This window comes from Buteo buteo, chromosome 7 (genome assembly GCF_964188355.1).
Source record: "Buteo buteo chromosome 7, bButBut1.hap1.1, whole genome shotgun sequence".
In the NCBI taxonomy this organism is placed as follows: Eukaryota; Metazoa; Chordata; class Aves; order Accipitriformes; family Accipitridae; genus Buteo; species Buteo buteo.
In genome coordinates this window covers 21,139,769-21,155,392 of record NC_134177.1, presented here as the reverse complement: position 1 = coordinate 21,155,392, position 15,624 = coordinate 21,139,769, and the positions used below count along the sequence as shown (strand labels likewise).

Sequence of the window (15,624 nt, the reverse complement as noted above, 5' to 3'; positions counted from 1 at the left end):
TCTGTCACTCCTATCAGTGGTTAGGATAAAAACAAAAGCAACACCCTTTTCTAAATGTAAATTTCCTTTCTGGGAAGATGACAAATATTATTGCAGGCCAGGGTTTCTGGAGCCAGGTTATAGAGTTTCTATTTTGGAGCCAAAAAAGCAGATTCAAAGTCAGGCTGCCACACTGTGAGTCTCGGGGAAGAAGTCGCCAATGCTATTTGACCCCAAGCCTTCTCTAGAATTTCATCTTGTCCTTTTAATTGATCAATAGTGTAGAGAGGAGAGCTGCAAAATCAGAGGTTGAAAATAAATGTGTTCTGGTTCACCTCCGTTAGCTGAAATATTACAGAGTACAAAAAGAATTGCTCCTCTGGACCTTCACGTGCCTGTGGGGTGGTCAGGTGTGTGTGTCCCTGTGCGGAGGTTGTGGTAGAGGAGGGGTGATGGAGGATGTCCCACTGTTGTGGTTTAACCCCAGCCAGCAACTAGGCACCACGCAGCTGCTCACTCACTCCCCCCATCCAGTGGGATGGACGAGAAAATCAGGAAAAAGAAGTAAAACTCATGGGTTGAGATAAGAACGGTTTAATAGAACAGAAAGGAAGAAACTAATAATGATAATGATAACACTAATAAAATGACAACAGCAATAATAAAAGGATTGGATTGTACAAATGATGTGCAGTGCAATTGCTCACCACCCGCTGACTGACACCCAGCTAGTCCCCGAGCGGCGATTCCCCACCCCCACTCCCCAGTTCCTATACCAGATGGGACGTCCCATGGTATGGAATACCCCTTTGGCCAGTTTGGGTCAGGTGCCCTGGCTGTGTCCTGTGCCAACTTCTTGTGCCCCTCCAGCTTTCTCGCTGGCTGGGCATGAGAAGCTGAAAAATCCTTGGCTTGAGACTAAACATTACTTAGCAACAACTGAAAACATCAGTGTTATCAACATTCTTCTCATACTAAATCCAGAACATAGCACCGTATCAGCTACTAGCAAGACAATTAACTCTATCCCAGCTGAAACCAGGACACCCACACACCAAACACTTGCAGCACTGGGCCTGTTTCCTAAATCCTGCCAGACTCAGGGTGTTCCAAAGGGGAATCATGCCCTGAGGTCACCCGTCCTGTGCCCCTGCATACAGAGCTGGCTTGGCTGTTTGTCTATGTGCTTTCATACGTGTCTGCACCGTGGCAGTAAATCTAAGTGCAGCACTCTTGCTTCCTGCCACAGAAGTGCTGCCCACAGTGATTGCAAGAGTAGTGAGGGAAAACCATTGAAAATGCCAGGCAACACCAGCAGGCAAGCAAAACCACTTCTTAGATCATTGAAGCAATACCAGAGTTATGTGAATGTCAACGAGCCAGGTCACTTTATGGGACTGAGATGCTCACCGGGAGGGGAACAGTCCCTCACCCCAGAGGGAACTCCCACAGGACAAACATCAGTTGGCATCTGGACCTATGTGGATGCTAATGCCTCAAGTTTGATTCATCATTGTTCACTAAAGCATAATCTGTTAAAACACAAAGATAGATTAATCCTGTTTACCCCAGTTCAAAGCCCCAGGTGAGGATGTATATTTGGAGATGGACCATATATATGACTCAGAGCAAAGTCAGAGGAAACCCTCAGAAAAAAGCTACAGAGGCTGTTGTGCTGCTATAGCAACTGCTAATTGCATTTGTGTAGTAAAATGTAATGCTGTTGACCCAAAGTGGCAATAAAGCTTTGCCTTTCCTTCACCTGATGCCTTGGCTGTAAAGGATTGCTATTCCCCTCACGCAGGCCAGGCCACCCCAGCAGTACTGGTGAGCACCAGGGTTTGAGGAAAGTCTTGTTTTTAAGTTGCTTACAGCATTACAGAAAAACCCTTTGAGAAGGGAAGAAGTAAGAAGTCTTTACCCAAGTATTTTTTTTTATGCTTTTTGCATTTGTTTTAAGGATTTAGTTTGGAAGACTTCAGAATCATCTTCATAGCACTGGGAGAGCATGGACGCACATGAGAGGAGAGAAGGCTTATTTAAGGAAATTCAGAAAATCCCAAACTAATAGTGTTTGTGGGCTTGGGGTTAGAAAAATGTCCTTCTGTGTGTCAGGCCTGCTGCCTTTGCCCACGTGTTCAGCCTGTGCGGTTATAAATGCGGGACCCCCGGCAGGGATGGCAGCTTCGGCACAGTCTGTGCCACATCGTGTTCCCAGCATGACCGTAGCGTGCCGAGCTGTTGTGGTAGCACCTGGCAATGAAGAAGCATTAGAGGCTGGTTCAACTCTGAACAGAATAGGGTAGCCGTACCCTAGATTTCAAGTGTGGCTCAGTAAGCTAGGCTGCTTGCTGCTTCACCACGGAGCAGAATGAGGCGTGGGTAATATATTCCCTTGCAGTGCAGAGCAGGAGCCCTGGGGAGGGAAAGCCTGCCTGGCCTAGCCCTGGCCTCTCCTCTGCCTGTGAATGCAGCTCACGGATTCAGCCATGTAAATGAAGTGCCTGGTTTGTGTTTCACCGAGGCAGAGCAGTGGCAAGGGATGCGGGAGCTGTGCAGCCTGCAGCCAGGAGCTCCTGGGGCAGGGAGAGGTGGCAGGGGACAGCCCCACGGCGATGGGCCGTGCATGTGTGGCTTTGGAAGAAGGGGCTGGGAGGATGCATTTTATTTCCCATATCTCCAGCTGATGCTGCCATGTCACTGTCAAGTGACACTGCAAATATTAGGGAGCTGACATAACTTCCCTACCGAGGGTTCCTACCGTGGCAGCAGTATGTAAGCAACTTTTCCTTGTGTGTGTGCACACACCTCAATACAGAAGGGAAACCGGCGTTTCTCTGTGTTATGCATGTGCGCAGTTATTGCCAGCGATCCTTCCACCACACCTCTGCTCCCATGCCATGGTCCACCTTGCTTTTGCCATCATTTATTTAGTAAAGACTCACTTTGTGACATTTGTCACAAGTGTAGCTTGTAGTACTTGCAAATGCAGAGGTAGAACCGAGTCCCTTACTCTCCCCTAAACAGGGTGCTCCCGTGGGAAGGTGTGGTGGGGGTCTTGGGACAAGGGCTCCCTGGATGGACCTGCCTGATTCCCAAGAGCATCGCTTTGCTTCTGCCCAGGTTTGGGGCCTGCTTGTGGGTGTCAGTGACCCGGGAAGGCTGCTGTGCTGACCTGTGGTGCTTTTCCCTTTCCCATCCTTGAACTCCAGCTCCCCTCCCTCTCTGCCAGCCTGAGCGTCCCCCCTTGTTCACCAACATATCTTTGTAACTTGGGTGTGAAACAGTTAAGTTTCACTTTGGAAAGTTTGAATTGTCTGAGGCACAGGAGAGTTAGAGCTGCTGCCAGTCAGCTTTCAGACTAGAGAGAATTAGCCATGCCCATCCCATCAACTTTGTGAAATCTCAACTAAATTCCCATGCATTTCTGTGTAGCTATCTTCTCCAGCTAATTGCGTCCTACACAATCCATCACGGCTTTGACTTTGTTGCTTCAGTAATGGAAAAGTCTCCATGTTCAGACAAATTCCCTGTGCAGAGACAGAGGTACTTATTAATGTGCAAATAAAAATTTTTTATGCTGAAGATGTCTGCAAACCATTTTCCACCAGCACTGCAGAAAATTTGGTTGATCTGCGTCACTTGGACAGAGTGGAAGAGAGTCTGTGCTAGAAATAAACACAGAAGAATAGCATCAAGAGCCATAATATAGCACTCTAGGTAGGCAAGAAATGTCAGCAAGGTAAGGAAGAAAAAAACAAACAATAAAGCATAAGGAAATTATTTGCTTCAAGGTTTCTCTTCTTTTCCATGCCTATGAGACAGCAAATGGTGTCTGCTCGCTCAGTGTTCAAGGAAGGCCCTATTGGTCCCTCTTCTCTTCAACGTTCAGCTTTGGGCTTGGAGACGCTTTGGGTGGAAATACACATGAGCATGTAAAGACTTTTGGAAATGGTTTTATTTAAATCTTAGGTGAGCATGGTTTGAGCCTGGACCCTCATTCCTCTGTAAATCTTCCCAGCCCTTGTGAAGAAAAGTGAGCCGGGTGAAGCCCAGCACTGCAGGCTTGAGGGATCACCCTACTTTAGACTTTGAAACACATAAACTTGCTGCCGACCCGCTGCTACAAGGTGACATGCTCCTGCGTCAAGCCTTAACCTACCCTCCCCTGTTTGAATGTCTGAAGCCATCGTGAATGCGGTTTGGCTTACCTAGGGTAGGCTGGAAATCACAGCAAAATTACCCAGTCCTGTGGACCTAAGCAATCCTGAGTTACTTGCTGGTCTAGACTTGGGGTAATTTCTGACCATGCTAAATTTATTCTAGGGCCATCAAAGATTTTTGGCATTGCACAAATAGGTAATTCAAGTCAAGTGTAGGTGAGGCTTAGCTCTGTGTTGATGTTTAGCCTGTCACCCATGCTCAGCTCTCCATCTCCCTTCTCCTCCTTTCCAGTGCTTCAGGGGTTACGGTTCGCAATGTTTGTTACAGGGGTTTTCTCATCTGCTGGGTTGAAAAAAAGCTGATAAGAGGCCAAAACTTTCAGGCTGCTAGCTTTCTTTCCCAGGCCTGTTAGAGAGTAAATCCAAAATGACAGAGAAATAAGGCTAGGAAATAATGAAATGTGGCTTAAGAGAGAATATGCCACTTAACCAAGGCAGATACCTCCTATCCTCAGAAGACGAGAGCCACAATAGAGTGCAATTCAGCTATATCCCTCAATGAAATATAACGCTGTAAGTGTGTTTCTGCAAAACGGTTGTCGCGTAGCGACCGTCTCAGTGGTGGCTTCCGACTTGGGGTTTTTTTACTATTTGTGGCTGAACTCTGGATGTTTGTGCCTGGTGCACTTGCAGGGGTATTGCCCTTGGTCACCAGCTGTGTGACGGTCCCCGGCAGGACTGATGCGCTGGGCACAGACGTGCAGGTTCCAGCTGGTGCTCTGCCTGCCCTGCTCCGTGCCACGGGGCCATCGCCCCGGGGAGGGCACCCCTCTGCCCACCACAGGCAGATCTGGCAGAAGCTCTGGGCTGTTTGCTTTGCTGTGCTATGAGCCAAAGAGCCCCTGGGGAGCCTGGGCAGTCCTGTGCTCCTCCAGCCGCTTGTGAGCAGCACATGGGGAGGCAGGTGAACCAGAGCAACACCTTTGCTGGGTGGCTTTTAGCAACGGTGCACTTGTCATCTTTCACCTTCTTGGGGAAGCCTGCCAGTTCAGCTGGTGGGGGATGTTTTACCGCACCCACAACTGCTGCTTCTGCCAAATAATCGGGTAAATTGCCTGTAAAACCATGTGTACAGCACTCAAATTAGCTAAAGGCAAAGGTCTGTGCCTTAAGAGGTCAGCACTTAGTCTGAATGTATTCTGGACTCTTCTTCACATTTTATGGAGGTTGTCTCACCTCTTGTTACTGTACATGTCTATACAACATATGTTTTTAAAAAATAGAAGGGTCAGAATTTAATTTGGAATGCCAGGAATGAAGGTGGTGTAAGGATGCCTGGTATTTTTGCTTACCTGTACCACCTCCAGCGTTCAGCCTGTTTTCTACCATCAGAGAAGTCCTAGCATAGCCTTCATTTCAAAGATGACTCATTTCCCTTTCTGTAATACTCTTACGTACTAGTGCTAATAATACCTCTACAAGTGGAAGTCATTATTATAGAGGACTGCTGATAAACTGGCTTGTCCTACCTTGCTTCTCAGATGGTATCACAAATGGTAGCCTCAATGTTTTGTGTTCTGTCGGAGAGAGTAATTTTGCTTTCAACCCTGGAATTTAATTAACTTCCAAAGATGTGCCTGCATCCATTTGGAAACCGGTGGCATTAACCAAGTAAACCCATGCAGTGGTTCCTTTAAGACACTTCTTCCTTGAGCCTTTGTTTACTGTGAACAGCCCGGGGCAGGGTATTTGCTGACTGCCCTATGCCCCCTGTATCAGGGTGAAGTAGGAGCAGCCAGGTGTGCCACAGGTGGTGCTGATAATAAGGCGGTAATGTGATTCATGTCATGGGGGATAAAGGATGCAAAGGCACCAGCAGTCACTTTTCCAGGCTCTGGTGCTGGCTGTGAGCCTAGCACTCCCCGTGGCATGTGCTTTGCTGTAGAGAGGGGGCTGAAGGAACACGACATTTTGGCTTTTTTCTGGTCCTGATTTGTGAATCCTGACGTCTTTCTTTTTGCGTGAAGCCATTTTTTGAATGGCTGTTGGGAGAGAGAGGGATGCAGCGTGGCTGGTGACAAATGTGGCAGCGGATGATCGTGTTGCTGCTCTGGCATATGGCTAACACCAGCATGGGGAGGACTGTTATTTTAAGACCCCTCCTTTGCTAGTGGAAGCGTGAGAGACAGACCAGCACGCCGTCTCGCACAGCAACTGAGCTTTCATGGCAGACATCAGTTAACCTGATTTTTGTATTTAAAAAAAGAAAAAAGTTTTGCTTTGTTTTGTAGAGCTTGCTTTGCATTTGTCAGGCTGCGCTATCCAAAGGGAGGAGGGTGGTAAGAGAAAGCAAATACATTCTCCAGGGACAGTCTGGGTGACTTTTGTTCACATCCTTCTCGCTGTGGGTGCTGAGAGCCTGTTGCCTTTGGGTCAGCGTGGCAGGTGCCCTGGGCGCTACAGGGTGGGCTGCGCCTCCTGGGGATGCTGGCCAGCTTTGCCTCTTTCCTCTGCTTCCCATTGCTACTGCTTGCAGTGACCTGAGAATGCAACATTTCCCCCCCAAATCACTGTGTTGCGGTGCTCGGTAGCTAATTAATGGAGCCCTTGCTTTAAACCTCTGGTGTCCCAAGCAGTGCACAAAACCCCTTTGTTGTTGGGGAGTTAGGCAGGAGAACGGGTACTTTATGTTGCTTGTCCAGTTTTCTCTCTGCTGCCTCCCTGGGGGTGCCAAGGTTGTTATTTAATAATCACACTGGTGGTACGTCCCAGGGGTTCCTGCAGCACCTGGTGCTGTGGGTGGAGTGGGAGGGAGCTGCTGGGAATAGGAGAGCTGGTGCTGCCCTCCGAGAGCTGCTGCGTAGAGCAGGGAGGGACGCGGCTGGGCAAGGCAGCGATTTGACGGTGGTGGCGGAAGAAAATTCTGTTACAGCTGTTTGCTTTGCAGGAGAGGAGTTGTAAGGCATAGAGAGGAAACAAACTGCTCTAGCGTGGAGTGGGAGCCAGCTGTCTGTCTCACGCCATCCCGTATTGCTGCATCTCGTCAGCAAGCCCTCCTTTTGGTCCCGCTTCTGATCAGGTTACAACATGGTGCAGTAAAACCGCCGCTTCCTTCGCTGACCAGGATAATGGAAACCCCTTTAATAATTCAGGGCATAAATTCTGCACTTGGGGTGGTGGATTTTGCAGGAAAAAGCACAGAAATAGAGGTGGTTCTTGGGTTGGCTGAGTGGGGGTTGCCCGTGCTGACTGACAGCCCTGTGGCCTTTCCTCTCCCCAGATAGTGATGTACATAGGGCAAGTCTCCAAGGACATCCTGAAGTGGCCTCGGCCCCTCTCGCCACCTGTCGTCAAGCTGGAAATGAGGACGGATGCGGAGTATGGGATGCCTTCCACCCATGCCATGGCAGCTACCGCCATCTCCTTCTCCTTTCTCATTGCAACCATGAACCAGTACAAGGTAGGGGGTACAAAAAGAAAAAAAGAAAAAAAAGCAAAGCATGTGTCTCCTTCCAGCAAGCTGCAGAAAACCAGCAAATCCAAAGCTGTTGCCGCTTCCAGAGGAGCTCTGTATTTCTTTTCACAGACATGTATTTTTCCCTGTTGTTACCCGTAGCTGGCCGATAATAGACACAAGAAGAAATGTAGCAGAAACCTCCTTAGCACGAGCCCCGCTCAGAGCTGCGGGCAGGCTGCCCTGCCCTGCCATGGTTTGGTGGGTTTGCTGTGTTTTCACACGTGGGGTGACCGTGGAGGGAGCCGCAGTGCCGCTGCAGAAGATGCCTGGCGTCAGCATTTTTTACTTGCCCCATGCCCACAAAGGCAACGCTGCACGTTAGGAAATGCCGGCTCTTGGGGAAACCAAAGGAGCTCTGTGTCACCTGGTTTTTGTGTGATGTAGGAAAAGCATCCCTGGAAATCCCCTGGCTCTAACCTGTGTTAGACTAATAGCATACAAGACAATTTAAGAGCCTCTTTGTCAGAGAGCTAACAGCAGTTTCACTGCAGTGGAGCTGTAGGCTGCTTGGGGAGATCTCATAATTATTTTCCCCAAACCTTCAGCCTTTTATCTTTCTAAAAGATTTATTTCCCAGAAATTCATTTCTCCATGATGATTATTTTTGTTTCATTTTATGAATCCAAACATATGTTTCCAGAACTATAGCAATAATAACTTCCTGGCTTCACTGTATTTAAGCATGTTTCTCAGCCCTCTCAAGCGTATTTCAAAGATAAACCCATGTAACCAAGAGGCCTTGCAGTACGGCCGGGGAGTCTCACTGTCACAGTGTCCCTGGGTGTCCTCCCCACAGTGCCAGCATATATGCAGAGACAAAAGGTGGCCACCCATTTGATGAAAGGTGCTGTGTCCTGCAGCTGTAAATCATAGAAACAGAGATCTCTGGATTGCACCAAGACCTCTGAATTACTTTAACTTCTCACTCATCTGGTCCCAGCCATGGAGCAGTGGGCTTGCTCCTGCCCACAGTGCAGGGATGAGCGAGAAGGTCAGCGGTGCCCAAACCTGCGCCGCCAGCCTCCTGCTCCCTGGTAACTGTATGGTAACTGGTCGGAGCAGCTTGGCAATGGGATGGGGAGGAGGAGCCATAAGATGGGATATTTGTCAGCCCTGGAAGGCCAGATCCATCCCATGTGTCAGAGCTGCCAAAAAGACCTGGTCAGCAGCACTTTCTCCACCTCCTCAATCGATATGCTGCCAGTGGGGGACACAGCTCTTCACGGGCTGCCTTGTACTTCTTGGGAACTGCCATGAAACAATAAAGCTGCTGTAAAATAATTAAATGATTTAATTGCCTCTATTAAGAAGGAAAAATCTACCAGTACATTATGCTGCTATCTTCTCAAGCTGCCCTGGTCATCAATTACTGATCTGGACTAGCTCCCAGGCTGCCTGCTGAGGGGGGGAATAAAGTGGGCATAAATCCTCTGAAGGCTTAGAGAAATGTGGAACAAACAGCATTTTATGAACTGGGAGTGACATCTGCAGCCGGGTCTGAGCTCTCTACTCCGGGGGCTAGAGTATGCCAGGGAATAAGGGTCAGAAGCAAGTTGTTATGCTTAAAATTTCCACAGAAGCATTTTTGCACTGACCTGTGGCCACCCTGGTCAGTCGTCAGCCGCTCAGCAGTAGATGGAGATTTTGTGTCAAATCAGGTGAATTAAGTTCATTTATTTATATTTTGGGTTAGTTTATTTTTTTTCAGAAAAATCGCCTTTACGGACTGAAAGGAGCTTACCAGCCCACTCGGTTTCAGGATTTGAATGAGTGGATTAAGGGCTAATATGTTAAGCTTATTCTTTACCAAATGTGGGTTTTTTTTTCCTTTTTGAATATAGATTTATTTCAATGCTTCTTTCCGTGTTTGTAGGCAACTCAGAGGGGGAATTAAGCAAAACCATCTTCATAAGAAGACAATTAAACCTTAAGTATCACAGGGAAGAGTGGTCCTGACTGCTCTAATAGCTGGATTGCGGTTCCAGACCAGACATTGATTTTCCCCTCCCAGCCCGCTGCTCGAGGACTATTGATCACACTTCTGGTCAGGCTCTGTGGCTATCGTGTTCCCCTCGGGTGATCTGAGGATGCAATTCAACCTCGGGCACCCTTTGTACAACGTGCTGTACGTTTGTTCCTTAAGGCCTTTAGCACTAACAAGGATTTTGCAGGTAGATATGCGGGGAAAAACTCTGCAAATGCCATCTGTTTCCCAGGCTTCCCCACACTAAGACTAGACCTTTGCAAAAGTGGGCACCACAGATAATGAAACGACCTTCCAGCAGGATTGCACGTTGGCCAATGTGAGGTCTCGTCTTGGGTCATGTTAATCTTTTTGGGAAAGTACAGCTCAGGAGCTGCTTCCCAAGGCGAGATCCTTACGTCAGTCTGGCTGCTTGGATGTTTTATTTCAGATATATACTGATGTTAAAGTGGATAATGGTGTAATGGGTGTATTTTTTTTTTTTTTCCCCTTTTCACAGTATCCATTCGAACTAGGCCTGGTAGCAGCGTTTGTGTTTTCGACGCTGGTATGTCTCAGCAGGCTTTACACAGGGATGCACACAGTCCTGGTAAGGATGCCCTGCGCTGCCCCGTGCCGGTCGTGCCTCCAGCTCTGCTTACCTACAGCGATTCCCATCTCCCACTCTTCAAGCGATGCATGTCCTGCCTTGGCTGTGCCACTGCAGGAGTATTGGAGTCACGTCACTGAATTTCAGGCTGTATATTCAAAGGCAGCTGTGAGGAAACCCTCAGGCTATTGCTATTTGAGTCTGCAGGGGAATTATTTATACCATTAGGGAAGCAGAGGTGCGTGTGGGTTGAGGAACGGGGTGAGGTTGGTGTGGCATTTGACTTGTAGTTCTCTATTTTGAAATTTTAATTGCGAGGAATGCACTTGGGCAACTGATGCTGCTCCTTAGCTAAGCCTTTTGTGCAATAGTATCACTGTTGTCAGCAAGAAATATTCCAGGCTGGTTTAGTCTGGGAGTGTCAGGGAGGGACTAGCAGATCAGTGAGTCACGCTGGCAACCAGCGAGAGGGGAGGAGAGGGTAAAACATGACAAGTGAGCTGCCCTTGGGGGACTGGGGGACAGCATGTCTCGTGTTACCATACAGGGACATGGCACCTAAAAACATGTTATGACAAACTTCTCGTTTTCAGATGAAAGGAAATTCATTCGTAAAGGACTGAGGTGCACAAATACTTTGTCCGAAAATAATCATAAAATATCTGTGACTTTAAATGACAGACTTGTTGGGCACAGTTGTTTAGAGATGTCAGTCCTGCTTTAAGGACAGATTTCAGTGTAACTTTGATTACGCAGTAGCTGGTTCCTTCCTGATGAGAGGAAACGTTATTGATCTGATATATGTAGTGGGCAGAGGGGTGGTCCAGCTTCCCAAGTATGGATAAAAACTCCTGGCTACTTCCCGCAGGAGTTTGATGTGTGTTGTTCCTTGGTTGCATATGCATAAAATATTGCATTTTTTTACTAAGTAATAGTTATGTTTGTAATAAGGAGACTTGATGACTGTAAGAAAAGGAGGCCTTACAAGATGAAGGTTATCTATAAAATATAGCTTGACCTTCCCTTCCAGGCCTAGTGGACCAAAACAATATCTTAAATCGAAGCTGGAGACACCCTTTCTTGTCTAGTGACCTTAAGTCAATCAGTAAAAATTCTTTGCATACTTTCCTTGCTGGTCCATCGTAATGAAAGACTCCTCTAAATTTAGATGGATTTTAGGGTAAAGAAGAAAAAGTCCTTTGTGCCTTTGACACGATAAAAAAGGGGTTTTTTTTTAAAAAAAAAAAAAAGCTCCTTAGTTGAACTGTGAGTAATGCTGCCTTTCAAAAGGGCAAATGTACTTTGCCGGGTTCTTCATCCTGTGCGTGCCGTGGTGGGGACGGAGCTGGGGAAATGCCGGGTGATCACAGCTGCCCAAATGGAACCCCTCTTTCTGCGGTGCCATCCCACCTGCAATGACAAGTTTTTTTGGGAAGAAGTGCAGTTCAGAGCTGCTCAGCCAAGCCACCAGCCGAAACAGCCTCTGTCTAATGGATTTTTAACGGAGGTCTTAATAGAAAATGAATACCAACAGGATATAGTTATGTATTAAGTGGTCATAATAATTTAGTAAAGCAAACGAATGGGTAACATATACCCACCAACTCAGTGTAACTGAATTTTTCCTGTCTGAGGAACCAGAGAAGGAGTGGCAAGGAAACCTCTGCACTGTGCTTTGCTATAGCTGTAGCTGAAGCTCCGGTGTGGGGCTTGTCTTCTGTAGTCTCAGCTCTACAAATAAGTCTGTATTTCAGCATTGCTGGCATTGCTTTTGGATCAGGAGTGGCCTCAAAAAGCACAGTCGTGTCAGTAGAAGAGATGTTACCATTAAAGACCTGGAGAGGCAGTAAGCTGGTATGAGAGCTATCTGCATCATTATAGCCATATCAGAATGAATACTATGCTTAGGGAAAAGGGAATAAACACCCGTTGCCTGGCCTGTTACCAGGAGAGCATCACCCAGCTAGAGAATGGGGTGGAAGCAATGTGCTTGCACTGCTGAGGGGTAATTTAATTACAACAACCCATCTTCACCACCCCAACGTGAGAATATCCCACGTGCATGGAGAAGCAGGGGAAAGGCAGGGTCCTTCCTTTTAGGTTTTAAATGGTGGAGTCGGAGGAGCTGGAGAAGAGGGAATCTGGAGTTACCTGGAAAGGGCAAAGTAAAAATTTGGACACATTTTAAAGCAGCGAATCTGTAACATTTTAGGGGTTATTTTTAAGGAACAAAAAGCAACTGGACATAATTGGACTGGGTTTTTTTATTGTTGTTTCCTTTTTTCCCCAGAGAATTGTATTTTAGAAAATACCCCTTTACTCTCCATCCTAAAACTTTGGCCCAATTTTTGATCCCTGCCTCAGTGAGGTGAACAAGTTTTCCTGTCTCACGGCTGCTGGAGAATGTCTGAGTCATCTTGTGTTTGAAATGCTGAGCGATGGTGTTCATGTGAGTGCACAGCATTGCAGAAAGATGCACGCAAGGTCATTGCAAATCATATTGGGAAGAACTTCATCAGCTGAGGGCAGCCCTCCCCAGCCAGAGGAAGAGGGGAGGCTTTTAGCCTTCTTTTAACACTTCAGGGCCAGGAATTTCTTAATGCACCAGGCTGATGGATTTGGCATTCGCAGTGGCGGCAGGGCTGAGTCTCCTCCTGGCTGCAACGCGTGCTCCCCTGTCTCCAGCCAGCAGCGGGGGCTTGGGGAGGCAGCCGGTCACGCCAGAGCCACAGCTGATGCTGTGACAACCTTACTGGTACTGTAGCTTCCCACTGGTACTGCCCCGAGTTAAAAGCAATAATGCCCTGTGCCAGCCTGCATGGGGGTAGGATACAGGGAGAAGTCAAAAGGTCGCTTTTTATGGCCAAAAAGAAACCTGAAAGTTGTTTCTGTAAGCAAAGTAAATTCCGCCGCCCCCCCCCCCCAAGATATACTGATTCAGCATTGATGCATTTATTGCTGATTACAGCACCCTCAGGAGATGGTACTCTGTAGCCCCCACCCCACTCCTTTGCTGTGCTGTATCTCGGTTTTTTTACCACCACCATTAATCCTGAAATTATCTTAAATATTTTAAAGCTGATAAACAAACAACATATTGGCATCACTTTACACACTGTGGCAGTACAGCCCTTGTGGGACGAAACAGAGTAACCTATAGGAGATTTCTGCTTAGGAGAGCGAGTAGAGCCTCACACTGTAAATGAAAGCGTGAAGGGAATTCAGACAATAAGTGACCATATACAAGACAGAATAGGAAAAGTGTTATTTTTGCCTTGATTGGCAGTATCAGGGAAGATGCTCAAGTACCACTGCGTTTGCAGTGCTGGTTCGATATTTTGGGGGCATTTTGTGAGTGTTTGCAATTCCAACCGTAGTTTCAATGGGAAGAGCACAGAAGGGTCTTGCCTCCAGAAAGCTTTTTTAATCCTAAACCAAATTGTGCTCTAAGACCTTGTGAAACAAAAAACCCCAGCCCAGTGTGAGAGTGGCAGCAGTGGTGCCAGTACCCACGGACGGTGCCACCGCCGTGCTCCATCGGTGAAAAGCATCGGGAGAAAGCATTTTGAAATGCCCAGTCCTGCATCCCAGGCATCACGTGCAACTGGGTGTTTACCTCAGTTGTTTTTCTTTATGTACCTGTAGCACAGGAAAATAACTTGAACCACTCGCAGCATTAGAAACCCAATACTGGCCTGTTCTTTAGGGAGCAAAGCAAAATGACAGCTCTCTAGTTAAAATCGATAGGAGCGAGGCCTCCCTTGTGTCGAACGCGGGCAGATGCTAGTTGCTGGGGGGGAGGCAGGGGCTGCTGTGCAGCAGCGGGGAGGCTTTTGGGGAGGGATGGACCCTGTGGAGGACTTGTCTGTGCTGAGGGAGCTGGAGCGTCCCAGCGGGGAAACGGAGGTTTTAAGCTTTGCTGGTAGTGCTGCACCTTGAGCAAAATTCACGCCTGCCCTCATTTAAAAATTCCTTTGTAATTGCGGGTTTGGCAAGAGGCTAATGTGTTTACACAGGCAGACGGGCAAGAATGTGCTTCCTGGGAGTGCTAACAGCAGCTCCACTGCCAGGCAAAGCTAAGGTCCTGCTCCTGGTGGCAGAGTAGGGGCAGTCCAGAAAAGCAGTTTTTCTCATAGAAATCAAAGCCATCCCTCCTCTTCCCATCTTCTCCTTAGTTTAACAGGCAACGGGGGGAAATCTTCAATTCTGCATGGCTAAATGTCCTTGTAAAGTGTTGGTCCTGAACTCACCCGCCTCCTCTGCATGTTCTGAGAAAATCAAACCTCTGCCCATGTGTACCGCAGCCAAAGGGCGTCGCTACTGATGGCTGCGGCTGGCTATGTCCCATGCTCTTCAGCAGCTTCTAGTAAGGAGTCTCCAAAATGAGAAGCCCATATATTGGTGGATAGGGGAAAATCCTGACTAAACCACTGGTCTCCAAACATTTTTGATCAGTAAAAAAATTCTGAGCATGCACCCCAATATATGTATATTTACTTATGAATTATTTACATGTACTATTGTACTGATATGTACATTATAAAACATACACAAAAATAAAAATTAAAAAGGAATGAGATAAGGATGAAATAAGCACTACTTTTAAAATATATATATATATTTTATTGTACTTATTAGTGGTGCAAAAAGTATTTTCTTCCCACAGCCTGATGGGTTGTCTTGCACACTCACTTTGGAGACCACTGGTATAAGCCACTGGTCGGGAGCAGAGCTGCTTATCTGGGTCCTACCTGAAAACTGCAGGAGCCGTGTCACTGTATTGGGGCTGAAGGGGAGGATAATAAAATTCAGAAAACTTTAATCGGGTCCATAAATAGAGGCTGTCTGCGCCCTGGCTGGGAACCGCTGGAGTCAACTGGGTAAATCTGAGCAAAGCTTTTGTTAGGGGAATGTTAATGTTTGGTTAAGTATCTTTAATTGGAACGGAAAAGCATGTGAACAGCTTTTGAGTTTCACTCCTTAGTCACACGTGGAGGGGGTATTGAGATGTCAGGACTTTTTCTTCTAATATGAGGTGGACAAATAGTGGGGTGGGAAATGAAGGTACAGCATGGCGATGGGATTTCTGAGCATCAGTGCTGGGAGCAACCCCCAGCTCTTTTGTGTTGATGCAGTTACTTAGTGTTGGGACAAAACATGCCTTTGTGTGTAAAGTTGTCATCTAAAAATTGTATCAAAAGATGGATTATTGTGAAATATTGATACCTAATGGTATTTTACACATTAGACATCTGTGAACAACTTTGTGTATTTCCATGGCTGTCCTCTTGTCATGGATGAGGGAATAAATGTAAGTGGAAATTTGTATCAGGAATATGCAAAATGGATCTGGGAGTTGCTTTAAACTAAACGTGCTGTGAATCTATTGCCT

The 15,624-nt window shown here is 47.1% G+C and overlaps 1 protein-coding gene across 1 annotated transcript in view; it reads left to right on the top strand.

Annotated features, from left to right (window-relative positions):
* Positions 1-15,624, top strand: part of SGPP2 (sphingosine-1-phosphate phosphatase 2) — a 41,364-nt gene that overhangs the window by 20,655 nt on the left and 5,085 nt on the right. Inside the window, exons 3-4 of the mRNA XM_075031869.1 lie at positions 7,423-7,602; positions 10,143-10,232. Of these exons, the coding sequence (XP_074887970.1) occupies positions 7,423-7,602; positions 10,143-10,232 (270 nt within the window). The remainder of the gene's footprint in view (positions 1-7,422; positions 7,603-10,142; positions 10,233-15,624) is intronic.